At 39.3% G+C, this 22206-nt stretch overlaps 1 protein-coding gene across 1 annotated transcript in view; it reads right to left on the bottom strand.

The window, feature by feature from the left end:
- The window catches only part of LOC138022822 (zinc finger protein 420-like), a 28883-nt gene extending 12423 nt beyond the window's left edge, over positions 1-16460 (bottom strand). Inside the window, exons 1-2 of the mRNA XM_068869789.1 lie at positions 16386-16460; positions 8830-9943 (exon numbers count right to left, since the gene is read on the bottom strand). Coding sequence (XP_068725890.1) covers positions 8830-9918 — 1089 coding nt within the window. The 5' untranslated portion in view covers positions 9919-9943; positions 16386-16460. The remainder of the gene's footprint in view (positions 1-8829; positions 9944-16385) is intronic.
- Between the last annotated feature and the right edge of the window lie 5746 nt (positions 16461-22206).

The following is a 22206-nucleotide window of genomic DNA, read 5'->3' as shown; positions in this document are numbered from 1 at the left end:
AAGGCAATCAAAAGATATAAACTTATTATAAAAGGTACTTTATTCTAAATTCTAAAATGTACTTTTATCAATGTTTAATATTTCAATATTTCGACAAGCCGATTTTCCGCAATTTACCTTTTTTCTAATGTTTGCCCCCCAGCATAACACATGGCTAATTTGCATGACAATTTGAAGATCAACATGGCGGCTATCCTAATTAAGGCCTATTGGCGACACTGTAAACTGAAATTAACAATGAAAGCAAATCAAGTCAAATGTTAGCTTCTGAGGAGAGGGAAAACCGGAGTACCCGGGGAAAACCTGTCGGTGCAGAGTAGAGAACCAACAAACTCAACCCACATATGACGCCGAGTCTGGGAATCGAACACGGGCCACATTGCTGGGAGACGAGTGCTCTCACCAACAGTTTCTTGATCTCACTTCCTTACTTTCTTCCTTTCAAACTTCTCCAACTGAACTCTCTCAGGCTTCAAAACTCAAGGCTGTTCTTTCACATACCGGATCCGAAATCATTAATGTCCATAAAATAAGAGAACAAAGCGAACATAACAACACCTAACTATAGCAAGGCCTAATCGGAATGACAATGGTTCTTTTGTCCTCTGCCATTTTAGTCCGGTATATGAAAGTCTACCCAAACTCAAGGTAACGTTATAAAATATAATTATTTACATAATTTTCCATAGGAAATTAACACAGGAATACTCTAATTCAATAAGTGCGATTCCTCTACGGAATTCACTACTTGCACAATCCCATAATACACCTCTATTACCCCCTAGACGTTTGCATAACCATTGTTTGCAATTTCTCCTGGGACATGAAAATGACCAAAGAGAAGTCGAAAACAATGCCTATGCAGATTTTTTTTTTTTGGGGGGGGGGGGGAGGGGGAGGGGGGTAAAAGAAGTGTATTATGGGATTTGTGGAAGTAGTGAATAATAGTCACCTAAATTACATTGTAACCATGGGTGAAATCGATAACACAATGGACTTACTCTTGATACAATATTACTAACGGACTAGCGAGAATTGCTTTGCTCCTAACATGGAGGAAAATATAATCAAGCTATGAAAGAATGAATGCTAATACTGAAAACAAAACGCGTTGCATACAAAGAAAGGCGAAATTGCTCAAGAGCTAAGAAGAACTAACTAGAATGTTATGACACCCGCCTTCACTTCAAACTCGCCTAAGCGGGTGGCTATTTTTGAGTGGGCCATTTAGCACATCAAACAAGATGGCGGACAAATAGAAACGTTTTGGCGGGAAGTTAAAATTCTTTATCATTTGTTCCGCTAGCAGCCACGGTTCAGTCTCTAGGGAAACTTTTTTGACCTTTATTTGTCATTTCGTTCAGTGTATATGTCACTGTCACTAGTAAGTGATAACGACGAAACAATTTCCCAGGATGGTAATGTCGCTGGCTTCAATTCTCACCTCGGTTAGCCGGGCTAACCTGGCAAAAACCCTCCACAAGGCAAAAAGATAGTCCGCCTAGAAGGGTGCCTCGGCAAGTAGACAGCGTACCCCGGGAAGGCGGGTTACACTGTCTAGCACGTAAACCTTCAATGCATGCATTTTCTAGCGAAACGTATACGTATGAAAAGTTGGCTTTCCTCAGGGTAGCTCGGTTAGCCGGGACACCCTCCCTCCTTGAAAGCAGGCCCTTTAAGAGGAAACATTAGTGAACCTGAGGCAAGCAACTACTGGTACTCCCTCTGCATTGTCGGCAATATGCGTCTCAACACAAGAGGGGAAAACAAGAAACAAGATGGAAAGTCGAAATTACCATTTCACACAAAAAAGAAAGGACCACAATCACCCCTCACCCTTCACTCCCTGCCCACCCCCGGAATGGTCATGCCGGTGTCAGACACTTGATCTTGAATTTCTCCATAGTCTTCGAGTCCCATAATTAAAGCAGCATTTCTGTTGAAGACAGCTTGGGAGTTAACGAGCCTGATAAAAAAAATATGGATATAAATCTACCTCCTTTGTTATTATGCAGAAAACGCTTGGATGTGTTCACAACTTTAAAGAAATCCAGGTGGCCCTCCGATTCCAGATCCCATCCCAGGGAATACCTGGAACAAATTCAACGAGTGATCCCGGGTTCAAGACTCGTTCCGACCACTCGTTGAGTTTGTTCCAGGTAGTCCCTGTTTCAACTTCCCAGCTGCACTTGTAAATCGCCAACCGGTTTGCCTCCGGCCGGTTGGGATTCTTAACAGTTGTTGTTGTTCTGTTCCGTTGTTTCGTTGTGTTTCATTGACCCTGAAAAGCCCCTATGGGGAGCGGTCAATTAAGTATGTATTTGTATTTGTATTTATATCCCGTGGATTACGGATCCCGAACAGTGGATCCAGGATCCTGAGTCTTGGATTCCATCGAAATGGATCCTGGATTCCAACGAAAAAAATCTATGGATTTTGGATTCCATACAATAGATTCCGGATTCCAAAGCCTCACATTTTCTGCATTCCGTAATCCGGATTCTGTTGTATCCTTGTACCGGATAAAAGACAGGAAAAACCTTTTGAACGCAAGAACGGTTTCTTTAATACAACTTCTCACTTCCAATGTGCTCTCTCTTCAGAGATGCTCAATGAAGCGTATGCTTACACAGGAATCCCACTATGTAAATGACAATATATTTTCTGCTGTAGTTAAGCCCTCTTGAATTTTTGAATTTATGCTGTCTTAACGTTGACGAAAGTTAGAACGTAAGTGAACTCAGTCGCTGCTCTATAGGCCACTTCGGAAAATACCATAATACTCTTTGTTTGTTCCCCCAAATTTTGCATAAGCATTGTTTCCAGTTTCTCTTGGGACTTACAACGGTCCCAAGAGAAAACAAAAACAATGCTTATGCAAAAATGAAGGGGGGGGGGGTGGGGGGGGGGGGGGGCTCAACTGACAGTCGACCAATAACATCACGAATAAGTTGACCAATGACATCTACGACCGGAGTTCTTATAGTATCTACTGACGTTACACAAATCACTTGACTCTGAAGATGACTTCCGCTCAGGTTGTCCAAACGTCAGTCAATGTCATCTCAAACAGTCCTTCTCAGGACTACACTCACCCGGACGATCGTACTTTACTTAATGATAGTTTCAATACGTAAAGAAGTAAAGTCGCCTTGGTTAGTAGCAAACTCACCAACTATGGTTGACTAACTCGTCTACGTAGGCGAGTTGATGACAAAATACCATTTACTTTTATGAGAATAAATTTGAAAAGGGAACCTCCTCTAAGAAATTACAATATTACAGAATAAGAATGCAATGTACATTGTATAATAAATTACTCTACCATACCGGTAATTAATTTGTTCGACGGAACAAAGGATAGGATTCGGCATTTGGAAGTAATATATCAAAAACCAGTGGTAGTGTTTCATCACACCGAGAAACTGAATGAAAGCCCGAAGCCGCAGGGCCATGTGCTTGCTTGTTTTGGTATAGTTGGCGTCTGACCATGAGTGAAGATGGAGAGGCTAGATTTAGGGCGCCGAAAACGGTTTACAAAGAATGCTAGTTAGTCGAAAAAGCTAGTCCCTCTTCAAACAAAGATAAGAACAATGGGTGGTAACAATTTTTGGCGAATGGCAAATTTCTCGGTCGGTTATAGCTCCCGTTTTAGATCCAGGATGGCTCTTTAAAGACCATGATTTACACAAGGTCGCACAGCTTTCTACCACCATTGAAATGTATGCAGTAAATTTGAATTACTGGCTTAGCAAATTTGTGATGGAGGTGGTCAAGACGTCTGGGAAGAGACATCCACCAAATACCGTTTATATAGCATAAATTGTGTTAGTATATAGTAAAACAGTGGATTGCGTTCAACGGGGGCGCTTATTGGATATCCTTTGTTATTAAATTCTCAACCTCGGATAATGTAATTCTAGCTTTCTCATTGGTTCACTGGATCTCGGTTACCAGCCAATATACCTGCGTTTGACCTTATATGGAAATGAATGTAGTCTGTTCCAGGCTCCCAGATAGTCGGGAAACGAAAACAACTGCGTGTGAAAAGCGAGTGGGGGCTTGGGTCAGCCGACCCAAGCCTCTACTCATTTTTCGCACGCATTTTTTACTCTTTCCCGACTAACTGGGAGCCTGGAACAGGCTAAAATGAATGCGGCAAATGTCGCTCAGCATAATTAAAATTTTTGACGTCCGGAAGTCACATCACTTTCCGATCATTTCTTACGCTTAAATAACATTTAGCAAAACCGAAGGTTGAGAATTCAATAAAATAATTATTCCATTCACCCTTGTTGGATACCATCTCGTATCCAACGCGGGCTCATGGAATAATTGTTAACTATTCACCTCCGAGCAATTCCCGCGGAATTTGCGTCCGAAAATGTTGTAATCTTTACAGGAATAAATGAGTTAAAATCATCTTTTTGTGCTATGTTATCTCACTTTTTTAGTATGTACTAGTCAGTGTCGGTACGTGGCTAGGGAAGGATATTTACCGAGCCGCGAAGCCACCTGCACTTCGGTGAATAGTTGCTAAGTATCCGACGCTATCTGGAGGAGAAGAATTGTGCAGACGCGTTAAATCCCCTTGATAATAGCGACTGAAGGTGAGGTGAATAGCTTTCTCTAACTGTTCTGTGAAAATCAACGTTAATTACATAAAAAAAATATTCAAGTCATTACTGGAATTCTTGTTACCGATGTATTAATTATTGAAAATGCAAGTGTTTGATCCGAGATCAAAACCATGTTTGATATCAGGTCAAAACCCTTAAGATTTTCATCTGAGTGTTCATTGGGTATCAAGGTTCATGCATGTGACCCAAATATGCTTTATTTATTGGCTGTTGCTTCATGAATAATTAATGAGTTTGAGAAACTATTTTCTCAATGCGGCAGTTCCATCTTAGATCTTTCGTAAGTGTAACACGATGTAACACCCAGATAAGGATGGTCTTTCAGTGGTGACAACTTCTTGCCATCATGTAATTATCTGTCAAAATGGATTCCTTCTTTCGTGAGATTCTCATTGTGTGGCATTTAGACACATTAAATTGCATTTGCCATGTCTTGGCCCAAGATATCATTCTGCAAGATAACACTTTCATTTGCTGTATTAATTGGTCGATATCATTCTGATGTGGTACCTTGTCAAATGCTTTGCTGACGTCAAAAGTTTGACAGGTTTCGCGCACTTTCCACAATGATATTTGTAAGTAGGTCTAGGATTTTGCTCGACGTGACTAGCACCAAAAACGTTTTAGTTTGGCCTGTGAAAAGGATGACGGATTGCTTTGGTTTACGAGGAAACCGCTGCAGAGCTTCGAAGCCAATCCCAGAAGGAAACTTGGAGAAAGATGTCTCGAGAGGAATATAGTCCGTACCATAACCGAGAAAACCGATTATGAAGGCAAGGAAAGGAATGATAGTCGGAGCGGTAAAATTTAGGTTGTGACTAAAATGGATACTCCAAAATAAGGTGAGACATCAAACGATCTAACTAAAGGTTTACTAAGTTTAAACACGGTGTCACCAGAACAATTTATGAAAACTAACCATTTCGAGTCGGCGCTTATTCCTAATCACCACAGATCAGTGCCTAAGCCAGCAGTTATTCTCTGCCTAAACAGTGTTGTTTATCTGCCAGAGCGGGTTAACACTGGCGCTGTCAGGTATTGCCATGTAACGTGACCAAATGTTACACCTTTATATGTGTCACGAAGTGTCTCACCTTATTCTAGTCCTAACCATAAAAAGGTATAAAAGTTGTAGCCGTCATGTTCCACGACCGCTGACAGCCACATCGTTCACTGTCAGGCAACAAAAAAATAAATTCTAAACCGTTCAATAAAACATAGGAAGCCCTGCAAAGCTGATGATGCCGTTTTCCATAATGGAGATGATAGATGTGGGTAGTGTATCGAAGTGAATTTAATATTGTATGTAAGTAAATTTAATGTGTATAAATTAAAGTGAAGCTAGAGTTTTTCTCCAGTCTTGTTTTTTTATATATCATGTTTTATTATACTGTAGATTCATTGTAGTATCCTTCATGCAATAACCGTAGACTCGAAGTCTTCTATTTCAATTGGCAGGTCTTTTCTGTCGGTTGAAGGTGGGCCTTTATAAGGATCTTAAATAGAGCGTTTTCACATGACGTCACGGCGGCCATGTTGGTGTTCCAAAAGAAAGAAATGGCGGTCATGATGTACCAAACTAATCCTCCGGGAATTGAGCTCTATTTTTATGCAAATCCTTTCTTTTGTTTCAGTAATCCAATATGGCTGCTGGTCACGTGAATGAAAACGCTCTATAAGCCGGCTTTGTATTGAGGCGCCATATGGTACACAAAAATGGCCGCCAGAAATCAACAAAAAAAAAATTGGAATTCGCTTCGCCATGAAAACCAGTTCTTTTCATAACATAACTTTACCATAACTTTATTAGTTATATAGCGCTAAGAACATGGGTATATGATCTAATGCGCTTTACATTACAGTGCTTATAATATTACCATAAAAAGGATATACAGCTTTTCTAAATAGTTAATAAATGAATACTAGATAAAAATATTATACATATATATGGATGCAGAAATCTATGTTAAAATACTATAGGTTGTAGGCTAAAAGCTAATTTAAAATGTTTTTTAGCCGTTCTATAAAAGTTTAGAGACTATCCAAGGGCGTTCCACAGGGCCGGCGCGGCTGCAAAGAACGCTCTGTCTCCTGTTGTCCTGTCTCCTGTTGTCTTCTCGGTCTTGTTCGGAAGATCGAGCTGAAAATGTTTTGATGAAAATATTTGGGAGCACTACCATGTAAAGCTTTGAATTTGTAAAAAACAATTTAAACATTATACGGTATTAAATGGTAGCCAGCCAATGCAAGTCTCTCATAGCAGGAGAAATGTGATCAAAACGTGTGGTATTGAAGATGGGCCTTGCGCCAGCGTTTTGAACCCGTTGCAGGTTGTTAATATATTATACGGTACGGTATTATACGGCATTATACGGTATTTAAATGGTAGCCAGCCAATGCAAGTCTCTCATAGCAGGAGAAATGTGATCAAAACGCGTGGTATTGAAGATGGGCCTTGCGCCAGCGTTTTGAACCCGTTGCAGGTTGTTAATATAACTGGCTGGTAAGCCGTACAGTAGACTGTTACAGTATGAACTCATGAAATGGCACACACACGCATTAGCACAACCTTATGAGACTTGAAACGTTGCAACTGTTTAATATTAAAAGAGAAAAGGCCTTTTTCTCCAACCAAATGGCCACTAACTTGGTGTCACGCAAGGCGAAATTCGCAAATTTTAAAAATGCTGTATTTCCCAAAAACGAACATTTGAATTGATTTGCGTTAATTTGTTGATTTCAGTTTACAGTGTCCCCAATTGGTGCTCCAGCGTTAGAAGATTGGACACTTACGGAGACTCAAAATAATTTCAACACTTTCAATAAACTGTAGTATTTGGAAGGATCGAATCCACCCAACTGTTTCACGTAACGGCAATGTTATGGTACCAAACGAAACACCAATTTTTGCTTAACAAGATGCACTCATTTATGTGGCAACAAAACAGCGATGTAAAATCACCTTATATTTTTTCTTTAAACGATTACATCTCAAAAACGAACTCGGTGACCCCCAGTTTTTATTGCTAGAATGTGATGAGCAGACTAAGACAACTTTGTCTGAGTTAAAAACAATTCTCTGGAGAGGGTTTTTAGCTACCTTCACAATTGGAAAATTTTAAGGTAGCCCCGAATCAGCTCCAGAGAGTTTTGTAAAATTTTTATCTTTGCATGCTAATCACTTTCCACCTATAAAAAGGGGGGATCACCGAGTTTGTTTTTGAAACATAACTGTCTAAATAAAAAATATATATGGGTTATTGACCAAGCTTGTTCGGTCAAGATGGCTGGATATTGGCCAAGTTCCTTTTTTGGGTGTTTATGGACCGAGACGAAGTCGAGGTCCATAAACACGCAAAAAAAGAACGAGGCCAATATCCAGCCATCTTGACCGAACAAGCTTGGTCAATAAAGGATTTATTATATGACTTAAAACACCAAAAAATGATCTTTGATCTTGCGGGACCAAGCTAGAAATCCCGAGCGGGCAAGACAGCTCCATCGGACCCATCTTACTCCATCTTACTCCATCTTCCCCGCTCGGGTAGCCAATCACAGCGTGGGGTTTGGTTTATCTTGCCCGCTCACGGAACTACAATTGTAGTCATATAATAAATGATGTTTTTACATCGCTGTTTTGTTGCCACAGTGACTTATTACGTCACATGAATAAATGCATCTTGTTAAGCAATTCTTGTTGTATTATTTGGTACCAATACATTGCCGTTACATGAAAAAGTGTTGTAGAATTAATCCTTTAAATAGAACTATCCCTGCAAAATGTTGGAACTCGTTTAAGCCACCATAAATAAATTTCCTTTCCTTTCCTTTTTACTGCCAAAGATTTAAACCATTATAAAAAAAAATTATCAAGAGAGCCACCCAATTACCTAGTTCACGTCGTTGGCTCCTCAAACGTCATATGATTTTGGTAATGTGCAAGAAGCAGCTCCTCGCTGCTCAACACCTCCTGGCAAAGCCAACAGATGTGTTTTACATCCTGGTTCGAACTACAGGTTGTAGGATCTGGCCAAGTGCAGGGGTAATGAATCTCCACTTCATCTTGATTTGAAGTTGCAGAACCTTCTTGTGATTTTTCATGTTTCTTGACACTTTTTCTTTTCCGGAAAGACCTTCCTGTTGGCTGACCTTTAGAACGCTTCTCTCCAGTATGGACTCTTTCATGCACCCTTAAATTTACTGTTAGGCTAAAACACTTTCCACATTGTTTGCATTTATAAGGCTTCTCTCCAGTATGTACTCTTTTGTGTCTCCTGAAATTCGATGCATCGCTAGAACACTTTCCACATTGTTTGCATTTGTATGGCTTCTCTCCAGTATGTAGTCTTTCATGTCTCCTCAAATTCGATGCATCGCTAAAACACTTTCCGCATTGTTTGCATTTATAAGGTTTTTCTCCAGTGTGAACTCTTTCATGTGTCCTCAAATCATCTGCTTTGCTAAAACACTTTCCACACTGCTTGCATTTATAAGGCTTCTCTCCAGTGTGAACTCTTTCATGTGTCCTTAAATTACCTGCTTTGCTAAAACACTTTCCACATTGTTTGCATTTATAAGGCTTCTCTCCAGTGTGGAATATTTCATGTGCCCTTGAATCACCTGCTTTGCTAAAACACTTTCCACATTGTTTGCATTTATAACACTTCTCTCCAGTGTGGAATATTCCATGTGCCCTTAAATCATCTGCTTTGCTAAAACACTTTCTACATTGTTTGCATTTATAAGGCTTCTCGCCAGTATGTACTTTTTCGTGTCTCCTCAAATTCGATGCATCGCTAAAACTCTTTCCACATTGTTTGCATTTAAAAGGCTTCTCTCCAGTATGGACTCTTTGGTGCGTCCTTAAATTCACTGCTACGCTAAAACACTTTCCACATTGTTTGCATTTAAAAGGCTTCTCTCCAGTATGGACTCTTTGGTGCACCCTTAAATTCACTGCTTGGCTAAAACACTTTCCACATTGTTTGCATTTAAAAGGTTTCTCTCCAGTATGGACTCTTTCGTGCGTCCTTAACTTCACTGGTTGGTTAAAACACTTTCCACATTGTTTGCATTTATAAGGCTCCTCTTCAGTGTGGACTCTTTCATGTGTCTCCAATGTTGCTGCTTCGCGAAAACACTCTACACCAGTATGGACTTCTATATCTCTCGTAAGACTTCGTTTTTCATTTAGACAGTTTCTTCTTTCTATACATATAGACCAAGAATCCCCGTTGACAATGCGGCAGTTCCTGTGGTTAACTGATCTTGAAATCATTAACAGATTGTGATATTACGTAGCACTAAAATACAAAAGAAAAAGAAGTCATTTCCACGTCAAAGAGGCAGCTTAGGCAAGTCATTGGCGATCTTTTAACTCACAAAAACAATTCATAGGAAGTTAATAAAAAGGCAAGCAACAACGTAAATATAATAGTGTAGGTACTTATAAAGCGCGTGACCAAAAAAATAAAAGTTCTTGACATAATTAGAGCTAAAGGAACAAGATAGACCTAAAAAAACACAGTTAGAGCGTGCATGTAGGTACCGCGTATTTCCAATAAAGACGGGAAAATATTTACAACAATGCGAAGCGTTGTCTTCAGCAATTTTTTCCTCAGTATTGTGATCAAGCTATTGCTGATGCTGTGGTGTAAATTTCATGACAACAACAACCTTGCCATGTTACCAGTAACCTGTATACAGTCCTTTTAAAATTGTTTCGCAAAATCTAAGATCTCTCCATGAAAACTTAACTTGAAGCGAAAAATAAAATAAAAAATAAGTAGTGCTTGTTAATCTCTATATGGTTTTGTACGTAATTAATTTCGGCTATCGCTGCTATGAAGTGTTTAGCTTATCTGGTCATTGTTAATAGCGTACTGTTACTTTAGCTTTGTTTTCCAAGTCTACATGTTACACAGGCAGGGCTTCTGATATTCTGCGATGTTGCGACCTCAAATCGCAATTTTTCGCATAATTCATCAAAAATCGCATAATTCAGGCAAAATTGCAAAATTCGAGGAAAGAACAAGGAAATATTCGCTTCTTACTTAAGTTCTACGACAATCTAAGCGTTGTTGAAGGTGATTCACCTCTCAAAAGACGTTAGAAATCACCAAAATCGTCCGCGAGTGTTCGATCGATTGAACAGGCGTTCTATGCGTAGTTTTGCACGTCGGGGACCTGGTACTAGTTCTCAAAAGAAGCGATTGCTTATTGGCAAAGAATAGACAATCCTTTGTGTCAATGGGCCATTCACTTGTTGATATATTCTCTGGAGATGTTATTTAATCCCGCGCAATTTTCGACGTAAGAATCGGCGCAAAAACAGTTTGATCGTCGCTTGCAAGATGTAGCTTGTTTCGTTTAGCGGGAGACAAAATACCGGGCGTATGGAAAACCAGGAAATCCGGAATCCGGAAGCGGAGCCGGAACCGGATCCGGAACCGGAACCGGAACCGGAATGAGAACAATAAAGGTCGATGATATCCAGTTGTTTTATTTTAGCTAAAAAAGTTGAATGTTACATTACACACTTTAAACTGCAAAATTGCCTTCTAAGGATATTGTTGTGACTACAAAGTTCGTACCATTGGCGTCACTCCTGTTTTAAACGGCTCAAGTTACGAGAATAATTGACATTGAGACTTCTCCTTGTCCCTTGGTGGCGTAGGAGTCCACCAAAGAAAATTAAAGTAAAAGACAAAATAATTCTGAATCACCTTATTTATTGAAATAAAATATTAAGGTAAGAAACTATGAACCTCGCCTTCCAGATCTCGCCGCACTGGAGATCAAGAAGAAACACGGGAAAGGTGAGCACTAATTAACCTGCGTGACAGGCGTTTGAAGCGGAAACGGAGAACCGCGGGAGAACGAGGAGGGTGCGAGTGAAAGGACCCCGTAATTAATATGCATACATAAGGCAGCTGCCAAATCTCTAACTGTCAAATGGCATCCAATCAAAAACGTTCACAGGAAAATGCGCTACGCGGGAAAGTGGTTTACCGCGCATTATTCAAAAAAACTCACGGCGGAGAGAAGTGTGAAACCAAAACACCGTCGCCCGAAAAAGGAGCAACCTTTCAACGACGTGTGACGTGTTTGTGAAATAGTTGAGACCATCGCTGAAAAAGAAATCGTTTGCCTGAACGACTAACAAATGTGGCTGGAATCCATTGAAAAAAATCGAAAATTCTTCACAACTTGTTTGCAACGTGTGTGTAAGGAAAATAGAAAACTGTTGCATAATCTTGAATTTCTATCCAAACGTTTTGACTCAGATCAAAAAGACAAGGTTGGCGGCCTTTTTAAAGATTGTTTAGGCGAGAGCTCGAAAACAAAGTGACGTTGAATTCAACCGCAATAGGTTGGTGTTGATTGGCACAAATTTAATTCTAGCTAGCCAATCACGATTTTTACGATTAGAATCTGAGCATAAAAAGATCGAAAAACAATAGCGTCCTCCCCTTCTTCCACACGCGCCCTCCTCGTTCTCTCGCCGATCTCCATTTCCCCTTCGAATGCTTGCCACGCAGGTTAATTAGTACTCACCTTTCCCGTGAGAAGGCGGGAAAGCGAGGTTCGTAATTGTTTACCCCTAACATTTTATTCCAATAAATAAGGTGAATTTCTTTTGGTTTTTGTGGACTCCTTTCACCCATGGCTTCAGTACCAACTTCGCTCCCACGCCACCAAGGGACAAGGAGAAGTCTCAATGTCAATTATTCTCGAAACTTGAGCCGTTTAAAACAGGAGTGACGCCAATGGTATGAACTTTGTAGTCACAACAATATCCTTAAAAGGCAATTTTGCAGTTTAAAGTGTGTAATGTAAAATTCAACTTTTTTAGCTAAAATAAAACAACTGGATATCATCGACCTTTATTGTTCTCATTCCGGTTCCGGCTCCGCTTCCGGATACCGAATTTCCGGATTTTCCATACGCCCCAAAATACCGCATGGATAAGTTTGTAGTTAAAACGCCGAGTGCTTCTTCGAAACCGAAAACACGATCGCATCTTCCTATAAATATTACTGCGAATGACAGGACAAGAAATTATCCGGAAGGTACACTTCATGTGGACGATGGCCAGTTGTTTATGTCATTGGGTGATTTATAGCTTCTCATTTGAATCAAATGTATCAAGTTTGTATAGTACACAGAAATGTTTCTACTTTGTTCAAGTTATTTTTTGTTCTGATAGGTTGTACGGTCTATCGAGGCCTGAAATCTGAAATAGCATATGGACATACCTTAATTACCAGCCTATAGCTATCTAGTATGTAAAACTGAAATTTGTAACATTGTTTAATTAATTAAGGAGGAATCAAGTGACACTTAATTGACTAAATGAGCCATTTCAGATTAAAATAATTAAAATGAGGCACCAATTGATTTAATTTGGATGCTTTTATTGTTTTTTATGCATAATTTGCAGCATAATTTCCCTTGAAAATGCCGCAGAATTTCCCCTTTTTTGCGGCACCCTATCAGAAGCCCTGCACTGGGCACCAAAAGCTAAAATAAATTCTCTTGACCTTTCTGCATAGGGCAGTATTGACTTCTAATTCCAAGGCCTCTAGTATACCTTTATTAACTGCCCCAAAATTTTGGAAAATAATTTTTATCAACTTTGAAGACTTTCTAGAATCATTTGCCAGGTGTTAGTGTGGAACCAGAAAGAGATAAAGTTATATACCATTCACACCAAAATGGCATGTTTAAATAACCTGGGGCATTAGTTAAAAGAAATGTATTAAGTTTTGGCTCTTGGGGAAGAATTTCAAACATTTTTAATCCTCTATTTGTTTTATTTGTTTTTGTTCAGGGAAGCCCAATCATCATTTCAGTTAAGCATCGACAAATCCCTGACAAGAAAATGTTCCTAATAATAATGCTCTGTTGCTGATGGAAAGGAAGAAAAAGAACTTTAACCCATTGACTTCTGGGAGTGAGACTTAAGATATTTTACTCTGTCTAACGCCAGACGATTTTACTCCTCAACTGAGGCCTCCTAGGGTGTCAATGGGTTAGATTGTTCTACATGAAGACTTCCTGTGTCACATCTTCAACCACTCATTTTACTACAAAAGATTGATCATACCTGTTAGACCATAAGACCTCTTGGAAACTCTACATTACTACTTTTTTGGGCAAACTCTCTAGGGTTATAGGATTTGTCTGTGAGTCAAGATGCTTTCTATCATCCTCTGCCTTAAAAAAACATTATAAAATGCCGTCTTCTAACATGCATCAACTACAGTACTGAGGACATCTGCTCATGTGTCACATCTTCACCCACTTAATTTATCTATTAGCGTTATCGCATCCTACCTCAGGGCTCGCCAAATATTAGGCCCGGACATTCAAGAAAAGTTGAAAACTATACTGGACCACCAGGCCCGCCGGGCAGCAGCATTTGGCTAATTAGCCATTTTGGGCAACAAATAGATATCTCCCCATTCAGCATTTACCATTCTATTGGCCATTAAATTTGAAGTATTTTGAAATGTAATAAATATCATTATGTGCACATTTTTTCTTGTGTTTTGTGAGTCTCATACTCAGTAATGCTCCCGGTAAAGCCCTGAAGGCCAGGCTGCCGTATTACGGATAAAAAGCTTTTTGCCATTTTGAAAGTTTGTTAAAGAACAAGGTTAACTTTGTTATGTTAATGTAACATTAATAGGGATAAAATTGTCACGAAACCCTCTTTGACTACTGTAGGTGAAAGTCATCATATAAGAAAAATATATAAAAAGGCTCAAGTTGTTTGACTTAACTTTATTTTACGAACTATATTTACTTAGCCTCACTGTATTTAGAATATCTTGATTTGTAGTGGTTCTTTGATGTATTAAATTATTTTATTTGACAAGTAAAGTATAAAAGGAAATTCATAACAGATAGATAGTTCTTTCACTCTAAAGGACTTTTATTTAAGGGCTGAATTATGACAAGGTTTACAAATCATGCAAGAGAAAAAAAAAACATAAAAAGTAAAATAATAAAAGAACTCAAGCAAAATGAATTACTGTGCTATATACAAGTTATTCATAACAAATTAGAAACAAGAATAACCTACTGCATACCAGTCCTGTACAAATCTAAATCTAGTTATTAGGTGTTAAACTGCTAAACATGCACAAATGATTTAAAGGATACATACCGGGCAGTTCTTTTAGCAAAAATTTAAGCTTTGGAGACTATGAAATTGATTGGTACATATTTTATCAAACAGCTTTCCTGCATTTGCCTCTCTTCTATCAGATAATGTTGAAAGACAAGACATCTACATGCAGACATGTTGTGGACTGTTTCATACTGGTAGTCCTTAGGTAAACACACTCAGTGTCTTCCACCAGGGACGGAAGTGGAAACCCCGTCTCACAATATTACACAGAGGACTTATAGTATATCATTTGTAGAATTGGTTTCCATAAAACTTTCATTCAACTTTTTTGGAGAATGTAGTTGTGATCAACAATAGTGCAAGCACACTTTGAAGATGATCAACAGTCAATAATTATTGTAACTGTTCACTTTGAACTAATCCTTGCTTTACTAACTTTTAGTTTATATAATTTACCTTAATAATAGTTTGTTTAATTCTTGTTAGTATACAGTAAAAAACACATGCTCTGATTGGTTACTCAAACTTCGAATATGTTTTGTTATTAAAAACTGAACTACAGATATCAGATTTCCAGCATTTTCATTGGCTTGCCGGCCACAGTCTATAAGTTAATACACCTGCCCTATCTAATATGGTCAAGGCACGCATCAGCAATAAAGCCAGTTGAAAACATTTTTGCAGCCCTGAGGAAAAATGGCAGACAAAAGCCGTTTTGGACTCGAATTGACAGAGGAAGAAATCGATGCTTTACTTGACAACGTTGTTGATCCTGGAGTTTTTAATACAACAATTATTCTACTCTGGATTGCTGAGGCACATTAGCTATCACTTCAATAACTACTGTTGACTATTCACCTCTGAGCAACTCGTGTGGGATTTGCGTCCAAAAATATTGTAATTGTTGCAGGCACAAATGAGTTAAAATCACCTTTATGTGGTATATTATCTCTTTGATTTAGTATATACTAAAACAACTATTCACCACTAGTCACCAACACTGAGGTGAACAGTGGTTAACATTAATATTTCGCTAGATGCGTCTACTTTTCTGTGGTAAAATAATTTCAGTTTTTCTGCTGACCACCAGCCATTCAAACCCTGGATGGCCAACTGTACTGATCATGTGATGTGTTTACTTTACTTGAACGACTCAGCATACAATAGATGTTATTTATATAAAAATAATTTGCGGAGTATTGAAATAACACTTATAAACAGTATTTAAGTCTAAGTACTGATAAAGGTACTTGTCGCGATCATTGAAGAATGCTGCCCATATTTTAAAATGAGCCCCCAGTCTGCAAGTGTCAGACACTGGTCACGGAAATGGATCCAAGACTGCTATAATGGACTATTTTTAGTGGTGTAAACAAAGACCGCATTGCAGGCTTAGAATATTTAGCGAAAATCGACACGAAACTGAGAAAATTATCGGACTGCAGCCGGACACGGTGCATTTTCAAAAATTCTATCATGTCTTCCTGCAAGACATGTAGACACCGCCATTTTCCGAAGAGGAGGAGACACGTCCACAAATTTTTACCAATGCAACACCTTTCAAGAGACTGATCTCTCACTTAAAATGCAGTAAACAAGTTTCTTACCTTTTGTAAGATAGCGCTCACAACAGTGCTCAACACTCCTCAACACACTCCTCTTCTTTGCAATCTTGACCAGCAGACTTCACAGAAAAAAGAGGTCATGTATGCGATAATGAAATGAATACATGTAATGATAGGAATGTGGAAGTATAGGAATACAAGTCGCTTGGCAACGGGAGGAAGGACTCTGATTTTTCAGTTGTCCCTTTGCCCGTTGCCAAGCGACTTGAATGAAATTAATGTATATTTGAATAATTGTTTAAAGAAAAAAAAACAGCAGTAGACTAGCAACCTTTTTGGCATGATTATGGTGCTCAAGCAAGAATTCCACTAAAATTATTCTACAATAATTATTGAGTTATAAGACTTTAAAAGGTTCTCAGTCTAATTTTTAAAACTTCTAAACTACTTGCTTCAAATTTTTTTTTTGGTGAGCTACTCCATGAGCGGACCACCCGCATGAAAAAAGCAAAAGGAATGTTTACAACATTTTTCATTCAGTGCCATTTGCCTAATGTTCATACTTATGCTGACGACACTCAAGTGCATTTCATAGGACTACTCTGGGACCTTAAGTTGCCGTAACTTAAGACGACTTAACCCGACTTAAGAAGAAAATGCCCAAAAAAATCACCCAATATTATTTGTTTTTGGAAATAACCAAGAGACAATTACATAAAGATGCTTCGCTTGATCTGCCACTGCTTTGTTAACTCGTTCCCAATTGTTTTAGGATAACTTAATGAGTTAAAGGAGGCTCCCTGGAGTTTTAGGGCCGTACTCATCCTAGACACTAGTATGGCGCCTGACTCGCGCGTGGTTTTCTTATTTTTGTGACGTCTGCGTGACAAAATGAGTAAAACTAACTGCTCATTTTCTCGCGTTCCCTGAGGTAAAATGTTTTTAAAATTGGCTCAGGTCTAACCACGTACAGTTTCTATCAAATACCCAGTATTTGTTAAAATCTATCAGAGGAAATCGAATATATTTAGAAAAATGACAAATTACAGAATATTGACAAAACCGTCTGAACGACCTTGACTTTTCACCACTTCAAAATAGGCTGATTTCGCAACAGAACGGGAACGTCAGTGGCGACGGCGCGCGCAGAAAAAACACCAATGAGAATTCAGAATAGAGTAGACTCCACTCTTTTCTTCTCTATTCTAAATTCTCATTGGTAGTTTTGCTGCGCGCGACGTCGCCACTGACGTTCCAGTTCTGTTGCTAAATCAGCCTAATGTCAGGTAATATCATTTTCATAATCTGGCAAAGAATAAAAAAAATTCACCGAAAAGAAAGTATAAATATACGCAATTTAGGCCAAAAATAAGAATATATTTTCCTGTCATTAGACGTGATGTTGCCATGGTAATGGCCATAATCCAAACATTAACACCCAAAAAACAAGCCTTATTATATCAGTAGCCATACTGGTAAATCTCTACAGGGAAAATTTTAAGAGAAATTAACTGTTTTCTTTTGTAACTCTTGCTCTGTAGTGAAGCTATTCGCAAATTATTTAGGGATCTAGGGAGCGACTTACAGCGACTAAAGGCCACTTAAAGCGACTTAAGGACTTTCGCGCGAAAACTCTCTAACATAGATTTTTTTCTGCAAATTTACCATTGAAAGATGATGAGTTAGTGATGTCAGAAATGTAAAAAAAATTGGAGGTCACCGACTTCGTTTTGGAGAGAACTTGCCAGGAAGAACACCCTAAACCTTCTTTAACGAACAAGGCCACAGTGTCTGTAAGCCCACAAATATTGCAATGCATATTTGAAGTGAGATGTTCTCTACCAAACTTTGTTTAAGTGGACCCATCAAGTGAATTTAGTTAACTGTTGAGCTTCCTTAAAGAACAAGTTTGCATTTAGCGACCATAGTTTCATGCGCCTTGCAGCCGCAAGATAGCAGGATTCCATGTCCCGAGGACAGAAATCTTGAAATTTTTTTAACTTCTTACAATGATTTTTTGTTCATTTTTGGACAATGTGGAGATAATTGTAAACTGTTTCTGAGAAGAAAAGTAGGGGCCTTTAATCTTTAATGAGTTTACTCCTTAAACAGCAATAACTATACTAGTTATGTTCGGGGTCACCGAACATCCAAGATCGTTAAATCCAAGCAAAGCTATAGCAATGGCCATCTGCCCTATCATTGTTCATTTTAGTACTTAGCGTGCGCACTCGATGCATGACGTGGCATGTGAATTTGTGTGCGCTGTAAGGATGCGCAGTAGCAATGGGTGCGAACGTCCTTAACGCAACTTAAGGTCCCAAAGTAGGCCTGTTTCTCATTTAAACCAAAAAGTGTTGAATATCAACAATCTGCTATTCAGGCATTTGAATCACGCGTAGCTGACATAGGAAGGTGAATGTTATGTGATAGACTTATGGTAAACAACGATAAAATAGAATTTCTCCTTGACGAAACAAAAAATCAACTTGGAAAAAGTTAGCATCTGTTATAATCTCGTTATTTTAGGTCGATGTAAGCATATAAAACACAGATCCAAAGTGAATATTAAAAATTAATCAATCATGGCTTCCTTACCCCGCTCAGTGCACATGTAGAAATTTTACCGCTGATCATTACAACTTTCCCTTAAACGAAAAAAAAAAACAACCAAGCATGCAAGAAAAAGAAAGATTAAAAACTGTATAAACGTCATTGAGTCACACAGCAATAACAACTAGCAAATTCATGCAACTGTTCAAAACTGCTAACGTCAATACTTAGAGAGTGATTTTCACCCCAGAACATAGTCCTTGAAACGCAGTGGCTTCCGAACAACTCTACACCACTGGTGGTCCTGGTTGTCTCTTCAATATCTTCATCTGTAGAGCACAGTTCCTCAGGCTGAGGAAATGTCGCTGTAGGCCCCTCCACTGATGGGCTTACTTTGTCCACCGGTTTCTTGGAATGTGGCCATTCGCGTGTACCGGTTGTCGGTGAGTTAGAAGCAAATGGGCTGTCTAGTGATGAAAGATTGTCTTCTGCAGATTTTATCAACATTCTTCGATTTCGAAGGTATTTTCTTCCTTCATCTGTTTGGATCTCGTAAGATCTGGGCGTTTCTGCGTGTTGCACGATTAGTCTTCCCGGTTTCCAACTGCTCCCCATTTGCACCCTTATCCGATCACCTGTCTCCAAAACGGGGAGGGCTTTGGTCTGCCGGTCACAATAGTGCTTTCTTACATCACAAAACCTTAGAACTGGACCTCCGTCTTTGGTAAGGATTGCTTTAATCCCTCGAAATGCTTAGTCTTGTTCATATGACCACTCAAATTCAGTGACTGTCCTTTCTTAGAGAATTCTAATGGTTCAGTGACTGTTGCCAAATTGGGAACAAACTTTCCTAAATAATTCACTGTTCCAAGAAGTCTCTCAACTCCCTTTTTGTCAGATGGTGCTGGCATCTCGTTAATGGCATGGACTTTGTTGTCGTTTGTTGTCGTCAGGTTTGATTCCATCTTGTGTGAGTTTGTGACCAATATATGTAACCTCTTTGCACTTGAAGACGCATTTTTCTTTGTTTAGTGTTAAATTGATCTTTTCACAGCATTCCAAGACTGAGTGTAGACGCCTACCATGTGTGACTTCTGTTTCTGCATGCACTATGATGTCATCTATGTCAGTTTCTAAGTCACTGAAATGTTAAGTCATGCCGCTTTTGAAAGACCTCTTGGGCAGATTTGATGCCAAAAGGAGTGACCTGAGAGCAGAACCGTCCAAATGGTGTATTGAAAGTGGTCAGCAGCTGACTTGCTTCATCCAAGGGTATCTTCCAATAGCCTCGATTTGCATCTAATTTGGTGAACCATTTTGCATTTGCCATTCGTGTTGTAATATCCTGAATGGTGGGGAGTTGGAAGTGTTCTCTTTTAATGGCTTTGTTTAGATCTCTGGGATCCAAACAGATAAGCAAACGCCCGTCAGGCTTTTCAACGATGGCCATAAAACTCATCCAGTCGGTGGGTTCCTCTACTCTACGAATAACTCTACGTTTCTCTACGTCTTCCAACTCTGGCTTTACCCTGTCTCTTAGAGCTGCTGGTATCGTTCTGGGAGGGTTCACAACCTGCGTCACTCTGGGGTCTACTTCGATGTGGTAAGGTTTCTCCAAACGGCCCAATTCAGTAAAAACGTTTCCATACTTCTGCAAGACTTCTTCTTTCAATTGATGTGGGAATTTATCACATTTCAAATCGGTATCTAGTTTGGATCGTTCTTCCTCTGCGTCATCACCACTTTGATTAAACCCAGGTCTTGAGAAGACCTGAGTCCCAGTAATCCTAGTTGATTTGTGTCAACTATGTGGAACGTAAGCTCTTTCTCTACATTTGCTTTGTACTTCACGGGCAGTTTTGCCGTGCTAAAAACTGTTAGCTTGTAATCAGAGTTGCTGACTAGTTTGTGTGTACACGGATCCATGCATGGGTTGCTTCCAATTATCTTCTTGAGTTCTCTGACAGGTAAGATGTTGACTTGAGATCCGGTGTCTAGCTTAATTCATGTAACATGTCTTTAATCTGCACTGGCAACATCACAAAACATTCATCATTTTGAAGTTCAACATTGGTGGTGATGGCTCCAACAAACAGGTTTTTCTTCGAATGGTGTTCTTTGGTTACTTCTTCAAGACCATGAACTGTCTTTCGTGATCTGCACAAGCTTTGGAAATGATGCTGTCTTTGGCAATTGTGGTACATTTTTCCATGCGCGGGGCACTCTCTCACACCATGTCTTTTTCCGCAATTCAAAATCTTGTTTGGAGGTGGTTTTTCCTCCTTTTCTAAAAGCTGCTTCTTGAGGACTGATTTGCTCTTCTCCTTGCGATACAATGTACTTATGAATCACTTTCCAGTTCTTGAAGTTGCTTTTCTGTCATTAAAGACCTTTAGCACCGACGTTTTCGGAATATAACGCAAACCGCAAACCGCGATTTGTGGTTAGTTGTTTGCCGTTAGAGGTCATCTTGGATTTTTCATTGCTACAACTGCTCTTAAGTAAAACAGCTCAAATTTTCCCAAAACTTATATTTGATCTTCAAAATTGTCCCCAATAGATAGCAAACAGATGTAACAACGTGAGTGACATGGTCACACGGGAGGTCTGATTGATCTCTGGCTATAAAACGCTTGCCGTAAATCACTTACCGCAAAAATGGTGTCTTGAAGTTGAAATTCCAACCGCAAACCGCAAACTTGACGGCAAGGACAAGATCACGTGATTTCCCGAGGTTTTCGGTTCGCGGTATTGCCTGAAAAACCCGATGCTAAAGGTGTCTAGGGTCAGTTCCTGTACTCTGAGCAATCTTTCCCTCGTCTTGCAATTATTTACACCAAGCACAATTCGATCTTTGATAAGAGAGTTCTTTTGTGTTCCAAATTCACAGGTTTCACTCACATTTTTAAGTACAGTCACATATTGGTCGATAGTTTCGCCGCTCTCTTGAGCCCTTGAGAAGAACTTGTATCTTTCGTCACTAACATTTTCTTTTTGGTTCACAGTGTTCTTGAAATTTCTGTAATACCTTGTCAATCCTTGTGTCATCACCTTCTGCATCCCACGTTATCGTGTTGAAAACATCGATAGCATCATTGCCGATGACTGTTAGCAGCGTGGCCACTCTAGTCACACTTTCTTTCTTGTTTATTCCAGTGACAATTTCATAATTAGTAAACTTTTGTCCGAACTTCTTCCAATTTTCGGAGATATTATCGCCGCATAAATCAAGTGGTTCCGGAGTTGGAAGGCCGATTAAAGTGCGCAGCCATTTCTTGTGAGCTTACCTCTTGACTTGTTGTAGGTACGT

The sequence above is a fragment of the Montipora capricornis genome, chromosome 11 (genome assembly GCF_036669925.1).
Source record: "Montipora capricornis isolate CH-2021 chromosome 11, ASM3666992v2, whole genome shotgun sequence".
NCBI lineage: Eukaryota > Metazoa > Cnidaria > Anthozoa > Scleractinia > Acroporidae > Montipora > Montipora capricornis.
Note: the sequence above shows the minus strand (reverse complement) of the source record. Positions and strands in the feature narration are given on the sequence as shown.